We start from the raw sequence: 20,435 nt of genomic DNA, 5'->3' as shown, positions 1-20,435 counted from the left end.
ACTGCGTACACATGGATATAAAACTGGGAACAAGAGACACTGGGGACTCCAAAAGAGTGAGGAGAGAGAGAGGGAAGGAGGCAAAGGCCGAAAAGCTACCCATTGGGGCCTATGTTCACTATTCGGGTGACGGATTCAACTGAAGCCCAAACCTCAGCATCATGTGGTATATCCATGTAACAAACCCACACATAAACCCCGTGAATCTAAAACAAAAACAAAAACAAAACCCTAAGAAACTCTGAATAAGGTATGGATTTTAGCTCATAATAATGTATCAATATTGGTTCATTATTTATAACAAATGTACCTAGTAATATAGCCTATTAATCATAGGGAAAAGTGAGTGAAGGGGTATATGGGAACTCTCTGTACTATCTTCTCAATTTTTCTGTAGATCTAAAACTGGGCCTAAAAAAAAAATCTATTTTAAAAACCTTGTGTGGTGGTGCATGCCTATAGTCCCAGCTGCTTGGGAGGCCAAGGATTGCTTGAGCCCAGGAGCTCCAGGCCAGCCTAGGCAACACTGCGAGACCCTGTCTTTAAATTATTATTTTTTTTTAATTGGCTGGGCGTGGTGGTGCATGACTGTGATCCCAGCTATTCGGGAGGTTGAGGTGGGAGGATGGCTTGAGACCAGGAGTTTGAGGCCAGTCTAGGCAACATGGCAAAATCCCACCTCTAAAAATAAATTTAAAAAAAACTTCCTACCATGGAAATATGATTATAATGAAAGCACTAGAAGTTCAGAAGAGCAAAGGAAAGAGGGAGAGTGGAAGCTTAAACTGGACATCGGGGGCTCCCTACACTTCATCCAGTCATTCCCCAGAGGTTTAGGGAATGTTTCCCCATGCACTAAGCTACATATTCATTCATTCATTCATTCATTCATTCATTCATTCATTCATTCTCCAAATATTTATTGAGCATCTACTAAATACCAAGCACTGGCTGGTCCCCGGGAGTTGGACATTGTGCAGAGGATTAGGGGGCTATGCCAAGTGTTGGCACCAAAGATGCTGCCTTTTGCGAGGCTTTCTTGCTGCTTTCTAGCCACTTCTTTTTCAAGGAACAGAATCCTAAGAGAAAACTCCCTGCTGCATCCTTGAATCTGTCCATGTTTGTGGAGGTGTCTGCCCTGTGCCCTTCCCAGTGCTCCTCATCCAGGCAGTGGAGCACCAGTGTCATTTGTCCTGGTTACCTGGGACCCAAAATGATTGTGAACTCCAGGAGGGCCCTCTGAGGGTGAGGGGTGGCATCATTCCTATCAGGTGACTGCTGTCAGGGGTGAGATCCATGGGTCAGGGGGGTCAGACTGGGATGAAAAGCTGGGTTATCCGATGGGTTTGGTAAGTCCTGGACCAAAACCCAAAGACAATGGAATGGAAGCAACCAAACTTGAGGCTCATTCCATTCTGGCAGTGGGAATGGGTGGTGGTTGTGCTGGGACAGATGCCTGGATTCTCTGAGCAGCACATTTAAGCACAGTGCTTCAGGCCAAAGGGATGACTGGCTGCAGTCTCAGGGCAGCAGGCCAGTTGGTCTTCACATGCTGAGTCTGACCTGGGAGGCCAGGACGAATCCGGGAGGATGGGTGGGTGGGGGTGGGGCCAGGCCTGAGGACACAATCCCTGGTTAGTGCATGCTATTGGCATGCCGCTGGGTATACCTGCCATTCAAGTCTCTCACGGAAAATTCTAGATGTGCAGATGGAGTAAATTCAGGTCCCCTGGACTCAGAACTGTGTGACCATATAAAAGAACTAAAGCGGAGTGAAGCAAAATTCTTTTTTTTTTTTTTTTTTTCTGAGACAGGGTCTTTCCCTGTTGTCCAGGCTGGAGTGCAGTGGTGCAACCAGCTCATTGCAACCTTGACCTCCTGGGCTCAAGTGATTGTCCCACCTCAGCCTCCCAGGTAGCTGAGACTACAGGTGTGCGCCACTATGCCCAGCTAATTGTGTGTGTGTTAGTGTGTGTGTAGACGAGGTCTCAGTATGTTGCCCAGGCTGGTCTTGAACTCCTGGGCTCAAGAGATCCTCCTGCCTCAGCCTCTCGAAGTGCTGGGATTACAGACGTGAGCCACCATGCCTGACCTTGCAAAATTCTTAATAGCATGGTTGCCAGGAAACTCTCCTGAGATGGAGTCCTGTGGATTTTGGGGGTGACATCTTTCCTCTTCTCCTTTGACTCCACTCTTCTCCTAAAAAGATGTGGAAATACTTTCTTATCTTCTGAAAGGAGCACTAAGATTAACCCCAAAGGTCCTTTATAGGTGGCTCAGGCTGGAGTTCTATGTGTTGGTAAAAATATAAACAATGGGATGAGGTGGCGTGGGTCCCAGTCCTGACCCTTCACTCACTAGCTCTGTGGCCTTGGGAAAGTTACTCAGCTTCTCTGGGCCTTGGTGTTCTTTTCCAAAGAGGATTAAAAATACTTGCTTGATGAGGTTGCTATGAGGGCTAAAAGACAACATATCACCATACGCTGTTAGGTTGAACTAAAATAAAGTGCCGCTATTTGATCATTTTTAATCCCTAAACAGCAATGTACCATAGTTGAACCTCATTCCTTTTTTTAAGATGTCATAAAATTCATGGCAGATTTTAAGAAAAGGAAAAAAAAAGCCCTCCTTATTAAATGTACACATCCATCTTAAGACCTGTTTCAAATGGAGAAATGCTCAATTGTGAAAAAAGCTGTTCTCAGAATCAAGAGAAAGTAGAATTACTGTTACTTTTGGGGACACTGACAGCAAGCTCTCTGTCTCAATCCACATCAAGGAACTCACTTTGGCTGGGCGCGGTGGCTTGCGCCTATAATCTCAGCACTTGAGGAGGCTGAGGCAGGGGGATCACCTGAGGTCAGGAGTTCAAGACCAGCCTGACCAACATGGTGAGACCCTGTCTCTACTAAAAATACAAAAAATTATCCAGGCATGGTGGCAGGCGCCTGTTAATCTCAGCTACTTGGGAGGCTGAGACATGAGAATCTCTTGAACCTGGAAGGCAGAGGTTGCAGCGAGTCGAGATTGCCCCACTGCACTCCAGCCTGAGTGACGAGCAAAACTCCGTCTCTCCCCGCCCGTCGCCCTCCCCCCAAAAAAAGACCTACCTCTACAGATGGCTCCCTTGTGGAGCAGGCTAGGCTGCATTGTGAGGGGTGAGCACACCTGGAAAGGTGGAGACAGGTGGAGGGTGGGCTACGAGCCCCAGAAGGATCCCAGCAAGATCCTCGGGCCCTGAGTGCAGCACTCATCTTACTGCTATTGTGCAGTCACACATCTACTTTGATATGTCCTTTCCACTCATGGCAAGTGATGTAGAGTATCGACTTATGGTAGTAATATGTTTCAAACACATTTAAGAAAACGATCAAGTAAATAATAAACAGCATCGATGGTAGTTTTACCTACTTCATGCTTTCTTTAAGTAGTACTTTTTCCAGGTCTGGAAAACATTCTGACAGCAGGATTCAGATGACTGGACTAGGAGAATCACTGGGCTAGATGATTTCCAAGGTTCCTCCCAATGCAGATGCTAGAGGCCCATGACGGTACCTGACTTGGGACCGTCTTCCCACTGAAAGAAGTCACCATGGCTGCAGGCCATGTCTGCTTCTGCCCTTAAAGGGGATGACGCTGTCATTCCACAGTGAGATGTGCACTGCAGGGAAAATCCTGAAAGGGAGCCGAGTGAAGGGTGACCTCACAGTTAAAAGCATGGGTTTTGTATCTGGGTCAGGATCCTGGCTCTGCAGGGTGACCCACTCTTGGGCCTCAGGGCCATCATCACTAACATAGGAATAAAAATACAACTGCCTGCTTCCCAGGAGATGATGAGTAGAAAGTGCCTAGAATGGCACCTGGTACACAGTGATCATTTCCATTAGATCCGTGTCCAGGCTTGAGTGCCTGGGGCCGGTCACTTCCTAAGCACAGGTCCTGACCGAGAAAAGGGAGGCCAGAGGGATGGTGAAGAACTGAGTGAGGAGAGGGGAGGGAGTGAAGAAACGAAACAAGGAGGTGAGAAAGACAGGCCCAATCAGTTGCTAAACACAAACTTGTCCCTGGGGTCAACAAATTAAGAATTTTTAGCAAACTGTTTTACTAACTCTTATTTTAAAAGGTTTTGAATACACACTGTGACTTTCCTCTCTTAGATGGTTGGACTGTAGTTTTGTGTAGAACTGGGAATGTCTCAGTTGACTTTCTTTTTTATAATTAATTTTTGTTTGTTTGTTTGTTTTTGAGACGGAGTCTCCGCTCTGTCAGCCCAGGCTGGAGTGGCAGTGGCGCGATCTCGGTCACTGCAATGCCACGCTCCCGGTTCACACCATTATCCTGCCTCAGCACTCCCGAGTAGCTGGGACACAGGTGCCCCAACCACCCATGCCCGGCTTTTTTGTTCTTTTTTTTTTTTTTTTTATATTTTTAGTTAGAGACGGGTTTCAAACCGTGTTAGCCAGGAATGGTCCTTGATCTCCTCACTTTGTGATCCACCCTGCCCCTCTACCTCCCAAAGTGGCCTGGGATTTACCAGGAGTGACCACTGTGCCCGGCCCCTTTTTTTTTTTTTTTTTTTTTTGTTTGGAGATGGGCTGTGATTTCCCAGGCTTGTCCTCAAATCCCTGGACCTCAATGTGATCCCACCTGTACTTGGGTCCCAAATCAAAGTGACTTTTCCCTTGAAGCGTGTTTTGATATTTTTGGTCTGATCCTATGTCATGTTGGCTGTTGTCATTTTGGGTCCATGGTTAGATATACAGAGGTAGAGCAAAAAGAGATTGGACATTACCTAAGGCTTCTATGGACCATTTAATATGATTTTCTGCTTCATGGATGTTTTGCTTTCTCGGTGACCATGGGACAAGTCACTGTCCCAAACTGGGGGCTGCAAACAGATCCTTCACTTACTGAAGGTGCCTAGATCCCAAGATGGGTTTAAGAAGATGAACAATAAAACCCAGCCACTTTGGAGGCCCGAGGCAAGGCCAGATCACAAGACTAGGAAGATCAAGCCATCCGGCTCACACAAGGGAACTCCATCTCTACTAAACAATACAAAAAATCACCGGGCATGGGTGGTGGGGACCCTGTGCCCTGCTACCCCAGGAGGCTGAGGCAGGAAAGAATGGGGGTGAAAGACCTGGGAGGGTGGAGCTGGCCATGTGAGCCACTAAGACATTGCCACTGCTACTCCCAGCTGGGCGACAGAGGGAGGACTCCTCTCAAAAAAAAAAAAAAAAAGCAAAAAAAGCTGATGACAATAAGGTACACAGTGGGGGCGACTGAGTTTTTTTTTTTTTTTTTTTTTTTTGGTGAGATGGAGTCCTCGCTCTGTCGCCCAGCTGGAAGTGGCAGTGGCCGGAATTTTCAGCCTCACTGCAAGCTCCGCCGCCGGGTTTTACGCCAGTTTCCTGCCTCCAGCCTCCCGAGTAGCCCCTGGGACCCACAAGACGCCCGTCACCGTCGCCCGCTAGTTCTTTTGGTATTTTTTTAGTAGAGACGGGGTTTCACCGTGGTTAGCCAAGGTTTTGATCTCCACCTCGGTCCGCCCCATCTTGGGTCCCAAAGTCCAAAGTGCTGGGATTACAGGCTTGAGCCACCGCGTCCGGCCAGATTGATCTTTTAAAAACACATGATTACTTCTGCTTCAGGAAGATGTAATAGACATACTTTTCCCTAATCCTTTTGCAAAGTGCAACTAAAAACCCTGGACATTATATATAAAAGAAACATAAGAAGACTTTAAAAGGTAGAGAGAAGATGGCAGACAACCTAGGGAGCTTAGGACTGGAGGAGCAGCACAGTGGTGGTTTCACTGGACTTCCTTTTTGCCTTATCATCCCATACTTGACATTGAAGAAGCTGCAACTGACGGCACAGATGGGGAAAAAACCACAACAAAAGCCTGTTCTCTGTAGCCAAAGGACCACTAAAGGGATAGCCTAGAAGGCAGAAAACTTTTAGATAATAGCTGCTCTACTCCAGCCAAACAGCACAGAAAACCTGTGGACTCACCTTGCCAGCAAAAGTCAAGTGGGAAGCCTAGACTTCTACCCTTGCCAGGCTGCAACAGGGCACCCCTGAAACTCCACCGAGATGGTGTCATTGAAGGTCAAGCAGGGAGCCAGGACCTTTATCCCCACCAGCCAGTAAAGAGCCTTGGCCCAACCCCCTGACACCCAGGTGTCAGTGGAGACCCAGGGAGCCTGTGTTCCCCTCTCACCCAGCAGTAATGAGGCATCTCTCCCACTCCCTGCTGGGGTGGTGTCACAGGACACCACTGGAGAGTCAGACTCTTACCACTGCCCAGTAGTCATGAGGCCACCCTCACCACATGTCAGAGAAGACCACGTGGGGGCCAGAACACTTACCTGCTCCCGCCTATCCCGAATAACTAGCCCCTAACTTGGGTACCAACATAGGCCAAGTAGGGGAACCTGGATTTCTACATCCACCTGGCAATAATGAGGTGACAGCCACTCTTCCCCTGTCAGAACAGTGTCAGAGAAGGTCAACTAAAGCAGAAGGTCTAAATAAGATCAAGAGCCTCAGAAAACATCCAGATTTCAATCAAAGACCACTCATAATACCATGGACCAAGAAGATTTTCAAGTGAATGAATAAAAACATAAATCAATGCCAGCATCAAGATAGCAGGATGAAAAGACAAGCTACAGAGTTGGAGAAAATATTTGCAAACTGCATATCTGACAAAGGACCAGTATCTACTATACATAAAGAACAATCAAAATTCAACAGTAGAAATGCAAACATTTAGAACACAGGCTTAAGACACAAAGAGACATTTCACTTGAAGAGAATATACAAATGGTGGACAAGCACATGAAAATATATTCAACATCATTAGACATTTAGGGAAATGCAAATTAAAACTACAATGAGATATCACTACATACCTATCGGAATGGCTAAAATGAAAAATAGTGACAACATCAAACAGTGAGGATATGGAGAAACTGAATTACTCAGTCTTTTCCAGTGGGAATGTAAAAGGGTACAGTCACTTTGGGAAACAGTTTGGCAGTTTATTTAAAAACCAGACATGCAACTACCATAAAACCAAGCAGTTGTACTCCTAGGCATTTATACCAGAGAAATGAAGATAGTCACACAAAAACCTGTGCATAAATGTTTGTAACAGCTTTACTTGTGATAGCCTAAAACTGGAAACAACTCAGATGTCCTTCAACAGTTGCGTGCTTAAGCAAACTGGGGTACATCTATTCCATGGAATACTACGCAGCAATGAAAAGGAACAAGCTGTGGATACATGCAACATCCTGGATGATCTTCAGAGAATTATGATAAGTGACAAAAGTCCAATCTCCAAAATTACATACTGTATGATTCCATTTAAATCACATTCTTTAAATGACAAAATTAGAGAAATGGAGGCTAGGTAGGGGCTGATGGGTGGAGGCAGGAGGGAAGCGGGTGTGGTTCTAAAAGGGCAACATGAGGAATCCTTGTGGTGATGGGAATTTTCTGCATGTTGACAATCATGTCACTATGTTGGTTGTGATATTTTACCATAGTTTTATATTGCTGTTGGGAGAAACTGAGATCCCCCTGTGTAAATGGCACACAGGAATCTCTCTGTATTACTTTTTACAACTGCATGAATCTACAATTATCTTAAAATAAAAGTTTAAAACAGAAACATTTTAAGTTGTGAGTTTTATCAAAAAATGAAAATCTTAAAACTTAAAAAAAAATTTAAAAAAAACCCCACAGATCACACTTCGCCCCCATCTAAAACCTCTCTTGTCGTGTCCCATTCATTGCACACAGAAGAAAACCCAAACTTTCCCTGGCCCAGTGCAATCTGATTTTTATCTCCTACACTTTTTCCTTTGAGCACACAAACATGTTCCTACTAGGAGCCTAATCACCTGCAGTTCTCTTACGTGGAATGCTTTTGCCCCAGATCTCTGCACAGTTGGAAGCTTTTCCTCACTTAGGTGGTTGTTCAAATGCCACTTTCTCAGGGAAAACTTCCTGACCATTTTGTCTAAGTTAGACCTCACCAGCCCCACCCCCAGAGACCATAATGGTCCAATTTCATTTTGTAAACACTGATCATGCTCTGACTCTGTTTTGTTGATTTATTTTCTTGCTTCCTATCAGTAAGCTCCAGGAGGATAAAGAACATGTCTGTCCCATCACCACGGTAGTGCCTGGAACCAAGTGGGCACTCCTGATTATCTCTTGATTATGCCTAGAGGAATTATATGTTAGAAAAATAAGCTAGAGGCCAGATATGGTGCCTCATGCCTGTAATCCCAGCACTTTGGGAGGCCAAGGCAGGTAGATCACCTGAGGTCAGGAGTCCGAGACCAGCCTGGTCAAAATGGTGAAACTCTGTCTCTACCAAAAATACAAAAAGTAGCCAGGCATAGTGGTGGGTGCCTGTAATCCTAGCTACTTAGGAGGCTGAGACACGAGAATAGCTTGAGCCTGAGAGGCAGAGGCTGAGAGGCAGAGGTTGCAAGGTTGCAGAGAGCTGAGATCATACTACTACACTCCAGCCTGGGCAACAGAGTGAGACTTTGTCTCAAAAAAAGAAAAAAAAAAGGGCCGGGCACAGTGGCTCACACCTGAAATCTCAGCACACTTTGGGAGGCCAAGGCAGGCAAATCAGGAGGTCAAGAGATTGAGGCCATCCCAACCAATGTGGTAAAACCCTGTCTCTACTAAAAATACAAAAATTAGCTGGGAGTGGTGGCACGTGCCTGTAGTTCCAGCATACTTGGGAGGCTGAGGCAGGAAAATTGCCTGAACCCAGGAGGCAGAGGTTGCAGTGAGCTGAGATTGCACCACTGCACTCCAGCCTGGGCAACAGAGCCAGACTCCATCTTAAAAGAAAAAGAAAAAGAAAAAGAAGTTGGGAACTCTTTTAAACAGATGTATTTAAAAAAATGAATATATTGTTCTGCTCCTGGGGAAGTGTGGAGATGCTGAATTCATTTGAAGTTCAAATTTAGAAGCAAGAACATAGAAGCAGATGTGCGGTCAGATTTCAAGTATGGTTTGAGTGAGCACAAACCAAGAATGGTGGCAGGAATATGCCTCATTTTACAGGACAGCTGTTTCTAAAAATTGACCATAAAGTGGATTTATTGGCAATAATCTATTCACTACTCTGATAAAACAAGATGTTTGGCCAGAAGCAGTGGCTCACACCTCTAATCCCAGCACTTGGGGAGGCTGAGATGGGAGGATTGCTTGAGATCAGGAGTTCGAGATCACCCTGGCCAACATGGTGAAACCCTGTTTCTACTAAAAATACAAAAATTAGCCAGGAATGGTGGTGCATGCCTGTAATCCCAGCCACTTGGGAGGCTGAGACACGAGAATGACTTGAACCTGTGAGGCGGAGGTTGTAGTGAACCAAGATCATACTGCTGCACTCCAGTCTGGGCGACAGAGCGAGACTTTGTCTTAAAAAAGAAAAAAAAAAAAAGATATTTGTTTGGACAAACATTTGAACAGGAATCCTAGTCCAACAGGAGACTGTCTTCTCAACTTGGAATTTCTCTGTCATCATCTCTCTCCAGTTTTTCTTTTGACCATAAGAATGTCCGCCGTGCTTGGGGAATGGGTGACTTCACCCTGCAGGCTCCGGGAAACTGATTTCCTCTTTAACCTCCCCCGGGCCCATGGTCAGTTCATGTGATGTGTAAAGCCACATTTTACCAGTAGGGGATGCCATTGAACCTCCCGTAAAAGCAAAACATCCTTCACTGCCTCCCTCCTCTTGAGACACCACGATGCCCAGTTAATTTTTGTATTTTTTGTAGAGATGGAGTTTCATCATGTTGTCCAGGCTAATCTCGAACTCCTGGGCTCAAGTAATCCTCCCACCTCGACCTCCCAAAGTGCTGGGATTATGGGCATGAGCCACCGTACTCAGTCAACCTGATTTTCAAATGACTGACTATTAAACAATGGGAGCACCCACCACTTCTGTGAATGGAGGGTAGTTTGTACGCTGCCCTGTAGATTCTTATAATCATGGGTTCAGGTTCTGAGAACTATTTCCTATCTAATGAGCTGTCCAAGTCAAATGCACTGTGGCTCCAGGCAAAACAAAGTGTGGCGTTAGACATCGGGAGAGTGGCGGCCCTTTGGGGGATAGCAGCAGAGCAGGGCGAGAGGGGACCACTCGGGTGCTAGTCATGTTCCATTTCTTGGTCTGGATGCGGATTGAACAGTTTGTCTATCTTATGAAAATTCATTTGGCTTTGTAGTTATGAGCTGGGCACTTTTCTGTACATATGTCATACTTCAAAGTAAAGTTTTAGAACGCACAGTTTAGGTTTACTTAATAAACTGAATGTCTCAATAAATTCTGGAACTCCCAGTATAGCCTGAAGAAAAGTTAAAAACAACAAACAGACAAAGAAAACCTCAAAAATGATTGAACACCAGACCCTGGGAACAGACCCAGCAATGTTTCTCATTAAGACAGTTTCTTAGGTGATTTCAGGTGAAAGCCTCTTTATTCATTTACTTATTTTTAAGTCGGGCAGGGAGTTTGGTTTTGAAATGCTTCCAGCAGGTTTTACTCCTCATGGACTCGCTGAAGCTTGTTATCCTAGGCCTGATGCACCTGCTCCCATTTGGGGTCCTGGTGGGTCTTGACCTTAAGCACAAATCCAGCCTGCAGATGGCCCAGGGACACCGGGCTAAGGACAGGTGCTAATGAGAACACCTAATGGGACTTGCTTTCCACCCGAGGCCCAGAGCTCCGAAAGCAGAGATGCTGTGTTGCTGCCTCCTTACTGAAGGGCTGTCTCTGCTGTGTGGAGGAAGCAGCCCCATGACTCTCTAATGCCCCATGGACAATCACGCAGCCCAGTTTGGCAGGGGGACCCACACTGCCCTTTGGTTCAGAGGCCAATTTCCACTGAGACTTCCCAGGCTCCGTGGTAGACCCCAGAGTTCCACAAAGGCTGTTCTGGGGCAAAGAGGTGAGAGGGCTGGTGCTGGGGTCCTGCGGGGACTGGAGTGTCTAGAGAGCATCACAAAACAACCCCAAAGAGATTTTTAAGAATTAATATTGTAATAGTTGAAAGGCTGGACTACTGTTAGGAAGAGGCTGCATTTCCCTGTTGCTGGGGATATAGGCATCAGCAGGGGTAAATCCCAAGAGGTCAGAGCTAGGTTCATTTGACCCTCTCGATCTGAAAAGCCTTCTCCCAGGGCCTGGTTTTCCAGAAACCTCAGCAGGGTCTGTGTTCTATTTATCCAGAAAGCTGCACCCATTTCCCTCATCCTACCGATTCCTATCGTCCATCCTGACATGGTCTAGTCTCAGCACCTCAGGGGGGCCCACCCTCCCATTACTCCCTCCTGAACTCCCACACCTCTCCTAGCCTGCACCCCCAAATTTAATACTGTCTTATCAACTGTCTCATAATGCTGTTGGGGCACACATGTTGGTATCATCTTTCTAGCTCTTCTGCAAGTTCCTTGAGTTAGAAGGTATCTAAGCTGTCCATGTGCCCATGTGCCCAAGTGTCTCAGCTCATGCAGATGCTCAGCAAGACAGCCGCCCTGCAAATGAGTGCACAGGTAGCTTTCGTCTGCTGGGGTACATTCGCCACTGGGTGCTATGACCGTACTGATCCCACTCAAAGGGGAACACCAGGCTAAAATACCGTTCAGATCTGGGAACCTCCGGCTATGTTCTCTGCCGATGACCACAACAGCCTCAAACCCCACATACCTTGCTGGCTTTCAGGATCTCAAACATCAGGGGCAGGCCTTGGGTCACGAGCTCCTCAGTGTATTCCTCCTCCTGAATGGTCTTAAACTCCTTTAACAAGCACTGGATGAGAGGCCTGCGGTGCTGCTGGAAGGCAATCCGCAAAGACTCCAGCCATGTGTGTAGAGTCCATGGGACGCCTGGAGCAGGGAGAGGAGCCAGGGAAGGTGGCAGGGGAGGAGGAGAGAGAGGGGAAAGGCAGAAAACAACCAGAGGAGTAGGCAAGTTTTTATCTGGAAGTTGGCTTTTCCCTAGGACATTACTAAATGACGAGACCAAGGGATTGACTTTCAACGAATAGAACAAGTGTAGGTTTTTTCCAAAGACCTGCAAAAGTTGAAATTAAAGGTCATAATTTAATTCCCTCAACTATGGGTGTCCATCTCTGCATGCTACTCATATTATTAGGGGCTGCATTTCACAAGATATAATCATCCTGTAGCCTATTGGAATTATTATGCATGCTACTTATGCATATTCCGTACTTCTGGATTCTGAGCGCATAGGCTCCATCCCCTCTACTTACTGGGGAAAGAAGCTCAGTGGGGAGAAGAGTCTTGCCCAGGATTAAAGAGTGGATGTGCCCAAGGATCTGGAACACATCCATGCCCAGATGAGAGCTTAGAGCTGGTGAAACCCATTGGTGGACTTCACCATTTACAGCTCTGGCTAAGACAGATATTTATACCCGAATAAGAAGACATGGGAGGATATTCCTGCTGCTCCTCTGTGCAAAACAACATTTCCATCTGCAGGTACTTCATCAGGTCTTCCTCCTTTAACAGGGGCTCTCCAGCAGCTGATTGCTATAATTTGCCTCTCCCCTCTCATGCAGAGGCACAGACTGAGGAGGAATCTCGCTACTGTTTATAACAAGTAGCCCATTCAGAATCTTGAGCTTCACAACCATGCAAAATGGACTCCCAGGGCAATAGCACAAATGTTTCACGTACTAACCCCTCCCCGCCTTCCCTGGAGAGAGGTCATTTCCAGAACAGCATTAGGAGTCTTCTCCTCAGCCTTCAACCTGCCTTAATCTGCCACACCCTGTGTTTAGGGACCCATGGCTAGGTCCGGCTGTTTCCAAGCCAGAGTGAAAGCCACTAGGCTGGTGAAGGCTAGGCTAGCCTTGTTCCCCAGACACACGGAGGAGATGGCTCTGGGCTAGCTCACCCAAGGAAGAGCCAGCTCAACCTTCCTGAGAGTGGATTTGCCCTCAGAAGCTCAAGAGGAGTTGTGGTAAGAAACGGGCGCCCTCACCTTAACAACTGCCCAGTGCTGCTTCGTGGAGTTGGCTGCTCTAAAGGCAGTGATTCCTCAACCACTGGGAACCACCTGGGATGATTGTTAAATATAAAGATTTCCAGCCTTTATCCATCCAGACCCTCGACAGCAGAGCCTCTGGGTGTAGGGCCTGGCAATCGGTATTCAGACAAGTTCCCCAGGTGATTTGAATTCCTGCCCCAGGGTCCAGTGTTTGGGAATCATGGAAAGATGGTCTGAGGATGGGTCTTTGGGGCAGGCAGGACGCTGCTATCTATGGGGATGGTGTGGGCATCTTGGCCTGGAAGTGTTTCAACTGGTAAAGGGGAGGCTCCCTGGGCCCCCTTGTATGTGTGTGCATGTGCGTGTTTTGCATGTGTGTGTGTGTGTGTGTGCATGTATGCATGCTCATGTGCATGTGGACCTAAAGCTGGAGGCACCATGGTGCCCGTGGTGGAGGGTGCCCAGACTGACCTATGCTCCTGATATCAATTGTGACATCCACGTAGCCATGCTCAGCGCTGTGATACATGGCCTCCCTCAGGGCCCTCAGTTTGGCCTTGCTGTTGCGGCTGGCGCACAGGGGGGGCGGGGCTGTCTCTGCCAGGTCAGTCCCCTCAGCCAGAATCTCCTCCAGGGACAGGATATCACTCTTCTCCTTCTCTGGCTGGGCGAGCAGTTTGCGGAACACATTCCTGTCAATCATAAACCCAGAGAGGATGACACTCAGAGATGGAAGTGGTTTTGCCGGGGCAGGGCAAGGGCAGGCTGGGGAAGCAGGGGGCCACTAACTTGGGTGGGAGGATGACAAGAACAACGGGTGGCACTTTCAGAGGCCTAACAGTGGGTGTCACGTTTTGGGGATGGAGGAGATGATGGGGCACGACTGGCCTTGTTTCCTTGAGGCAACTTGGACCTAAGTGATTTCCTCAAAAGTCTAGAAGGCTCTAGAACTCTGCACTTGTCACCGTCAGCCTGCCCTCCCTCCACAGTGAATGTGCTTTGCTCGGGGTTATGTGTAATGAAAGCTGATGATCGGGGGGAAATTCTGAAGGAAATGTAGAAGGGAAGTCACCAAACATGAAAGGTTTTATTATTTTTAAAATGGATTCTTGTACTTCATGGCAGCTGACATGACGTGCTCTGAGCAAAACCAACCAAGAGTGACGTCTCTCCGTGAGTTTAAAGCCGGCTGGGAGCGGGTAAAAGAAGGCATTCTGAGTGGATGTGCGCTGCATGGGTCGCTCTGGCCAGGCCCGGGGCCTGGACCACCTCACACTGCCTCTGGGCCCCACATCCAGAGAGACAATGGGTCTGGGGTAGGCCTGGGAATCTGCATTTTTAACAAGCACCACTCGGGATCTCTGGCTCTGGCCCATCCTAGCCTACCTGTGTCCGTGGGCTGCAGCCTGGCTGAAAGAGTTCATATCACCCTGGGGGGTTGTAGAAATTCCATTCCTGTACATGGTTCCTATCAGGGGATCGGCACCACGCTCCAACAGCAAACTAACCAGCTCAAAATTTCCTGCAAGCCCAGAGAAGGGGGTTTTATAAGAGAATAAAGCAAAAATATAGTCACAGGCACTTCAAGGGCCAGGGTGGGAACTGGCAGCTCTTACCTACAGCAGCTGCCAGCTGGAGGGGCGTTTCCGAGTAGTTCTCCTCGCCATGCTCCACCGAGCCTTCCACCTTGGCCCCAGCATCCAGAAGGAGCTGCGGAGGAAGAGCGGCCATCGAGATGGTGAGAGGAGATACACTGCACAGGCGTCAGGAAAGACTGCTGGGATCGGTGAGATGCCAGCGCTCCTTCCCTCCCTCTGGGTCGGTGACCGCGTGCACAGGCTGAAGGGCAACTGTACCTCAGAGGATGAATTGAGAGCCTCTCATTGCTGCTAGAACCCCGGACTACTCAGAGTGTGTTCCATGCACAACAGCATCAGCACCACCTGGGAGCTTGTGGGAAATGCTGACTCTCAGGCCCCACCCAGGTCTACTGAATGAGAGTCTGCATTTTAACAAGATCTCCAGGGGATGTGTACATACATTAACATTTCTGGAAGCACTGGGCTAAAGGTCCTTGGCATAGGAATGCTGGAAGACTCCCATCCTGGGCTGGTTACACAAAGCCTCAGAGGGCACTAGGGTAGCCTCGTAGAACCACAGACTCTCAAGAGTTCTGAAGGACTTTGGGGAGCCCCCAGGGCCCCACCTGGATGGCCCTGAGGACAGTTTAGCAAATGCTAAGGTTTCTGGCCAGCAAGATCAGTTAATAAAGTGGCAGAGTGAGCTTCCAGAAGTTTTGCTTCCTATGGCTTCATTCTGTGCATTCCCTGACATAGCTGGGCTCCCTAAAGAGGCAGGGATTCTGTTCATGCTGGATCTCATTCACAGTGAATGTGCTGTCAGCACTGCTGATGGAAAATGGGGGAAAAATCTGCTATCTTTACTGCCTACTTAGGGCTCCCTGAGGGCACGGCCATGGGGGAGCCACCTACTTGGCACTCCGTGATCGCTGGCCCTGCGGCAGGGAGGTGGCCTGACTTCTGTGTGACTTTGCTTGGCTGCTCACTGTTCCCATTCCTGATTTAAAGGTCGAGAATGTCCTTGCATGTTAAGGAATGACATCTGTGTCCACCAGACCACCATCCGACCCCTTCTTTCTTAGTTTCCTCCACCAGGAGTGGACTGGGCATACTGTTCTATAGGCAGAAGCCAGCTCTCAGTGTGACACGTCACACTCTCAGCCTCCTGAAACATGACTTGGGATCTGTTCTAAGGATTCTCATGACCCAGGAAACAACAAAGGATTCCCATAAAATTCCAGCATTGCAGAGCTGTCCCTGCTCTGCATGGAATCAAGAGGCATGGACCACACAAAAGGAGGTGAGTTCCTGATGTGCCCAAAGCTCAGCACTCACTATGGGACCAGGTGTGGTCATGAACTCGGATGCTGATCTCTCTTTTCTGATGAAGTAAAGATCAAGCTTATGATTTAGAATGTACTGTCTGGCTGTTCACTGAACACCAACTACAATAGCCAGAAAAAGTGCAAGCAATACACATTTATATGCCCAAAGGACCTCCAATGAGGACACGTCACTGTGCTTGGAGCTATTTCAGAAGACACATAGCCAAGGCCCTACTCTAGACCTCCTGGATCTGATTCTCAAGAAGTGGGATCCAAGCAAGTGTCTTTTGGAAACACTCCCTTGGTGTCTTGGATGCTTCTTCCCACTGGCTGGAAACCACTGGATTCTACACAAACACCAGGGGTCACACCTAAGGGAAGGTTCTAAGGTATCAATAGCAACCATGTTCATGTTGTGACAAGCAAAATGAACAAATCCATGAAAACAGCTGAAGCCCCACCCCAGAGCAACCAGGAAGAACTTCATGGGTCTGTCACTCTGTGTGTGAGGCTGTGTGTGGATACGTGATCATTTCATATTGGTTAAAGCCTGGCCATATAGATCACTACATATAATATTTTTATTCACATAATATGAATATGCTATATTGAATTGCAGTTAACCAATATGAATGTCTCAGAGAATATGCATGCTGGGAGAGGTATAGATGTGTGTTATGGAAGAGGTAAAATCAAAGGTCAGATGTGGATAGGGAAATACGTTAATACCTGAACTACAGGAATATGTCCATGCAACACAGCAAAAGTCAGAGCCGTCCAATGGCGGGTCTCGGGGTGGACGGATGGATATTTATGAGGAGTACTGACAACCTATAAACAAATTGAAGTTATTTTCAAAATGTGACCTTCACAATACTTAGGCTAGCAAATTTGACCTATCTGTGGCTGGGCATATGGACTAGAGATGGACAAAAAGACATCCTGGAGGATGCCTTGGGCAGAGCTGGCAATACAGGGCAGGGATTTTCCACTGCTGGATGCTCCAAACACCTCTCACCAAAGCCGTGGATCTGTCCTGTTTGTGTTTGTAAGAACAAAGACCAAAGCAATTCCCCAAAGCCAGGACACTGGAAGTCCGTGTTTTGGAGATTTTACCCTTGAAGGCAGTGAGAAAATGTCTCAGTGACTTTACGTCCTCTGTGCATAAGAAGGACTCCTTTGCTTCTCCTCTGAAAGGAAATAATGGATGATTCTGATCGCCTCTAAGGTGCTTTGGAGAAGCTGTAATGGCGGTTACAATGAGCCAGCTTTCTGGCCTGTCTCCTTCCTCTTTCTACCTAACAGAGCGTGGTGGTTCTGGGAGCTACAGGATGTCAGAGAGCCTGAGATGCCACTACCATGCCATCCACACTTTTAAGAGAGATTCTCAGTGGTGGCAAACCCCAGGCAAGGGACGGTCTGCTTTCAGCTTTCAAGCCAGGGAAGTCCATCACTCGTCCGATGGAGGAACTTCACCGTCTGATCACAACTGGCCCTACCCTGTTCTCATTTCACTCTTCTGCTGGCTTCCTGGTTGACAAGGACCCTCTGGCACTACCGCAATATGGGCATGAAGCTTTTCTAGGACACATCACGAATGAACAATCTCACAATCTCAGACTGGGCTTTCAGGATGGGGGCCTCAAAATACTGCAGGCCAAGAGAGAAGAGACAGGGCAGCTGAAGGCTAGGGTCTTGCAAGAGCAGCACCCACATGGAGCTTTTCTCCCAAACACTCCTGGGGTCATGTAACCTCAATGCCTGCTTCACTCAGAGCAGTTTGGTTCACTAAGCATCCACCGGAGGAAGGCCTGAGCTGAGATCCGTGGGATGGGCTAGAGAGGACCTGAGAATGCCCGAGAACCCAACGCTGAGGACCCCTTGCGCGGGTCTGCACGGTGCTTAAGGATTCACAGCAGGAGGGAAAATCCCCACAGATTCCAAAGTTATAGGATCCAAAATGATTCTGGATCCAAAACTATGTCTATTGTCTGCTTTTCTCAGATAAATATAAAACTCACATTTACAAAAACACACACACACAGTACTGAGACTGCAAGGGCATCTAATTTTGAACTGAAAAGGTTTCCCAGGGTTGCTGAATTATGATTTCAGCCCATCAATCTCTTTGCTGTCTGATACTGCCAATATCTTGCCACCAGGGAGAGCAGGTCTTCAGGCAGCATAGAACATGGTAAAAAGGTGGTATTTCACCTATGATGAGGTTGGGGTGTGGGTGGAGGGACCGATATTAACTGAGTTCCAAACTTACTCTCTATATCTCTTTTGACAACTATATGAGATGGGTGTGATTATTTTCCCGTTCTGCAGATTGGGAGAAAAAAGGTTAAGGTACTTGCCCAAGCACAAAAGCAAGTCACCATGGCAGTGGTGGCATCCGAACTTGAACCCAAATCTGTCAGACTCTAAGGCCAGTGTTGCAAGGGGGAAGGGAGGGCAGGGTTTTTGAGGGGGACATGCTTTCCACCAGACCACATCGTCTCAGGGAAGCTCTGAGATTAGCTTTAAGATCTGTCAACTCAGCCAACAAGGTGAGCCAAAGAGGGTTTGGAGGGGGAGCATGGAGGATCTGCAGGAGGGAGACTTCAGTGTAGGGATTGAGTCAGTGCCTCCTCTGCTGTGTGTTCAGTGGAAAGAGAAGGCTGATGGCTCAGGAGTGCTCTTTCTGCCCCATCCTAGAAGAAATGGATCAACCGTGGGAATCAGGAACTCTGGAAATCGGGACTGCCGAGTCAAGGAAAAGCCAGTGCTCTTTGCAGTTATGTTGGTTGTTTTTAAACATAACATATATGCAGGCAGCTCCTTGGGGTTTGGTTGAGTTGGGGCCTCAGGATGGTGGTCTCACCAGGGCCACAGCAACTAAAAGGACATAGGAAGGATCTATTTGTTGCACTGTGCACCCTCAGCGGCAGCTCTTGGGAGAAATAGCCTCCCTTTCTTGCTCGCCTTCCCCTGGGGACTGCCGGCCGAGGGGCCTGCAGGCCTCTGCACTCTCACCTCCACATTCAGGTCAGCTCCGGCATCCAGCAGCATCTGAACCATCGCCTCGTCCCCTCGGACGCAGGCATACATCAGGGGAGTCATGCCCTGCGGTGAGTTAAAAACCAGAGAACAGAGAACGTTTACAGGTGGCTGTGGTCAGTCAATGATAACAAATGAGAAATCTTACTTGTGTTTCGGAGACCATGCTTGTGCTGTGGCATGACAAAAATAAACGTGCAGCGCTGTGACTCGTAAGGTCACAACCCTCCACATGTGGAAACCAAAATAGAGGCGATGAGGTAGCCTCCATGGCCTTTTCAGCATTTATCTTTCCTTGCGTTGGAGGATTTTCATTCGTTTGCCTGTCTCAGGGTGCAACAGACCTAAGGGTGTTTGCTAAACACTTAAAGCTCTTAGGAACTTTCTAGATTGATTCTGCAATATCAGCCCTAAGCTACCTCATTGGTAAACACTGTTTATCTGACATTTTCTCTTTCACACTGTAACAAGTGTCATCTTTGCTCTATAAAAGCTACTGGTCAGCATCAAGGGAAATTGAGTGCCTCTGAGCACGTGGCATTGCCCATCACTGACATCTGGTTTGACATGGTCATTTGCAAGCGAAAGGCAAGTGAATGGGGAATGGCCTTCAGGAATACCAGATTCACCAATGACCCTTGTTTCTGTAAACAAAGCATCACACCCAACAGAAGGAAAGGATGGATTTTCAGTAAACAGTGTCCCGAAGTCGGTTATTTGGGAAAACATCCAAATTAGAGACTTTTCTCACACCACACATCAAAATCATTTCCAGTTTGATTAGAGAGATACAGCAACAATTAAAACCATAAAAGATATCTAACTGGTTTGTGGATCTCTTTCTAGGCACAAAAGGAATGGAAGAAATCACAAATGAAAATCATTACAGCATTGAGGATGTGTAATTGAAAACACTATAAGCAAAATCAAAAAGTAAATAAAGAATTGAGGCATATTTATCACATTATAACAAAGGATTATGTCCCTAATACGTAAACAGCACTCCTGAATAAAGAAGAAAAACAGTAAAGCTCTAATGAAAAACAGGCAAAAGGTAAGCAGAACAATAATGGTGAACACACACATAGCTAGAGGGTGTGTAAAAGGAAACAAAAGTTCTGGAAAGTAATTTAAGATTGAGAACCTTAAGAAAAGCGGGTGCCTTTGAGCCACTATTTGCATTTTAAAAATTTCCCTAATGAAATAATCACAGATTTGAACAAAGACTCGTGTAAATATATTTAGCTTAGCATTATTAATAAAAATAATTTGAAACGACCTAAATTTCCAACAATTGAGGCCTGGTCAATGAATAAATAATAATGACCATTTTGTGTAGCCATTAAAAGTGATTAAAAAAAAAAAGACACTGGGCCCAGTGGCTCATGCCTGTAATCCCAGCATTTTGGGAGGCCAAGGTGGGAGGAT

General features: G+C 47.1%; 1 protein-coding gene across 1 annotated transcript in view; it reads right to left on the bottom strand.

Moving 5' to 3' along the window:
* ABTB3 (ankyrin repeat and BTB domain containing 3) overlaps positions 1–20,435 on the bottom strand; it is a 348,476-nt gene that overhangs the window by 27,928 nt on the left and 300,113 nt on the right. The window contains exons 7-12 of the mRNA XM_017888278.1: positions 18,984–19,073; positions 16,695–16,796; positions 14,677–14,770; positions 14,447–14,582; positions 13,532–13,752; positions 11,756–11,934 (exon numbers count right to left, since the gene is read on the bottom strand). Of these exons, the coding sequence (XP_017743767.1) occupies positions 11,756–11,934; positions 13,532–13,752; positions 14,447–14,582; positions 14,677–14,770; positions 16,695–16,796; positions 18,984–19,073 (822 nt within the window). The remainder of the gene's footprint in view (positions 1–11,755; positions 11,935–13,531; positions 13,753–14,446; positions 14,583–14,676; positions 14,771–16,694; positions 16,797–18,983; positions 19,074–20,435) is intronic.

This window comes from Rhinopithecus bieti, unplaced genomic scaffold, assembly GCF_001698545.2.
Source record: "Rhinopithecus bieti isolate Rb0 unplaced genomic scaffold, ASM169854v2 scaffold_17930, whole genome shotgun sequence".
In the NCBI taxonomy this organism is placed as follows: domain Eukaryota; kingdom Metazoa; phylum Chordata; class Mammalia; order Primates; family Cercopithecidae; genus Rhinopithecus; species Rhinopithecus bieti.
Note: the sequence above shows the minus strand (reverse complement) of the source record. Positions and strands in the feature narration are given on the sequence as shown.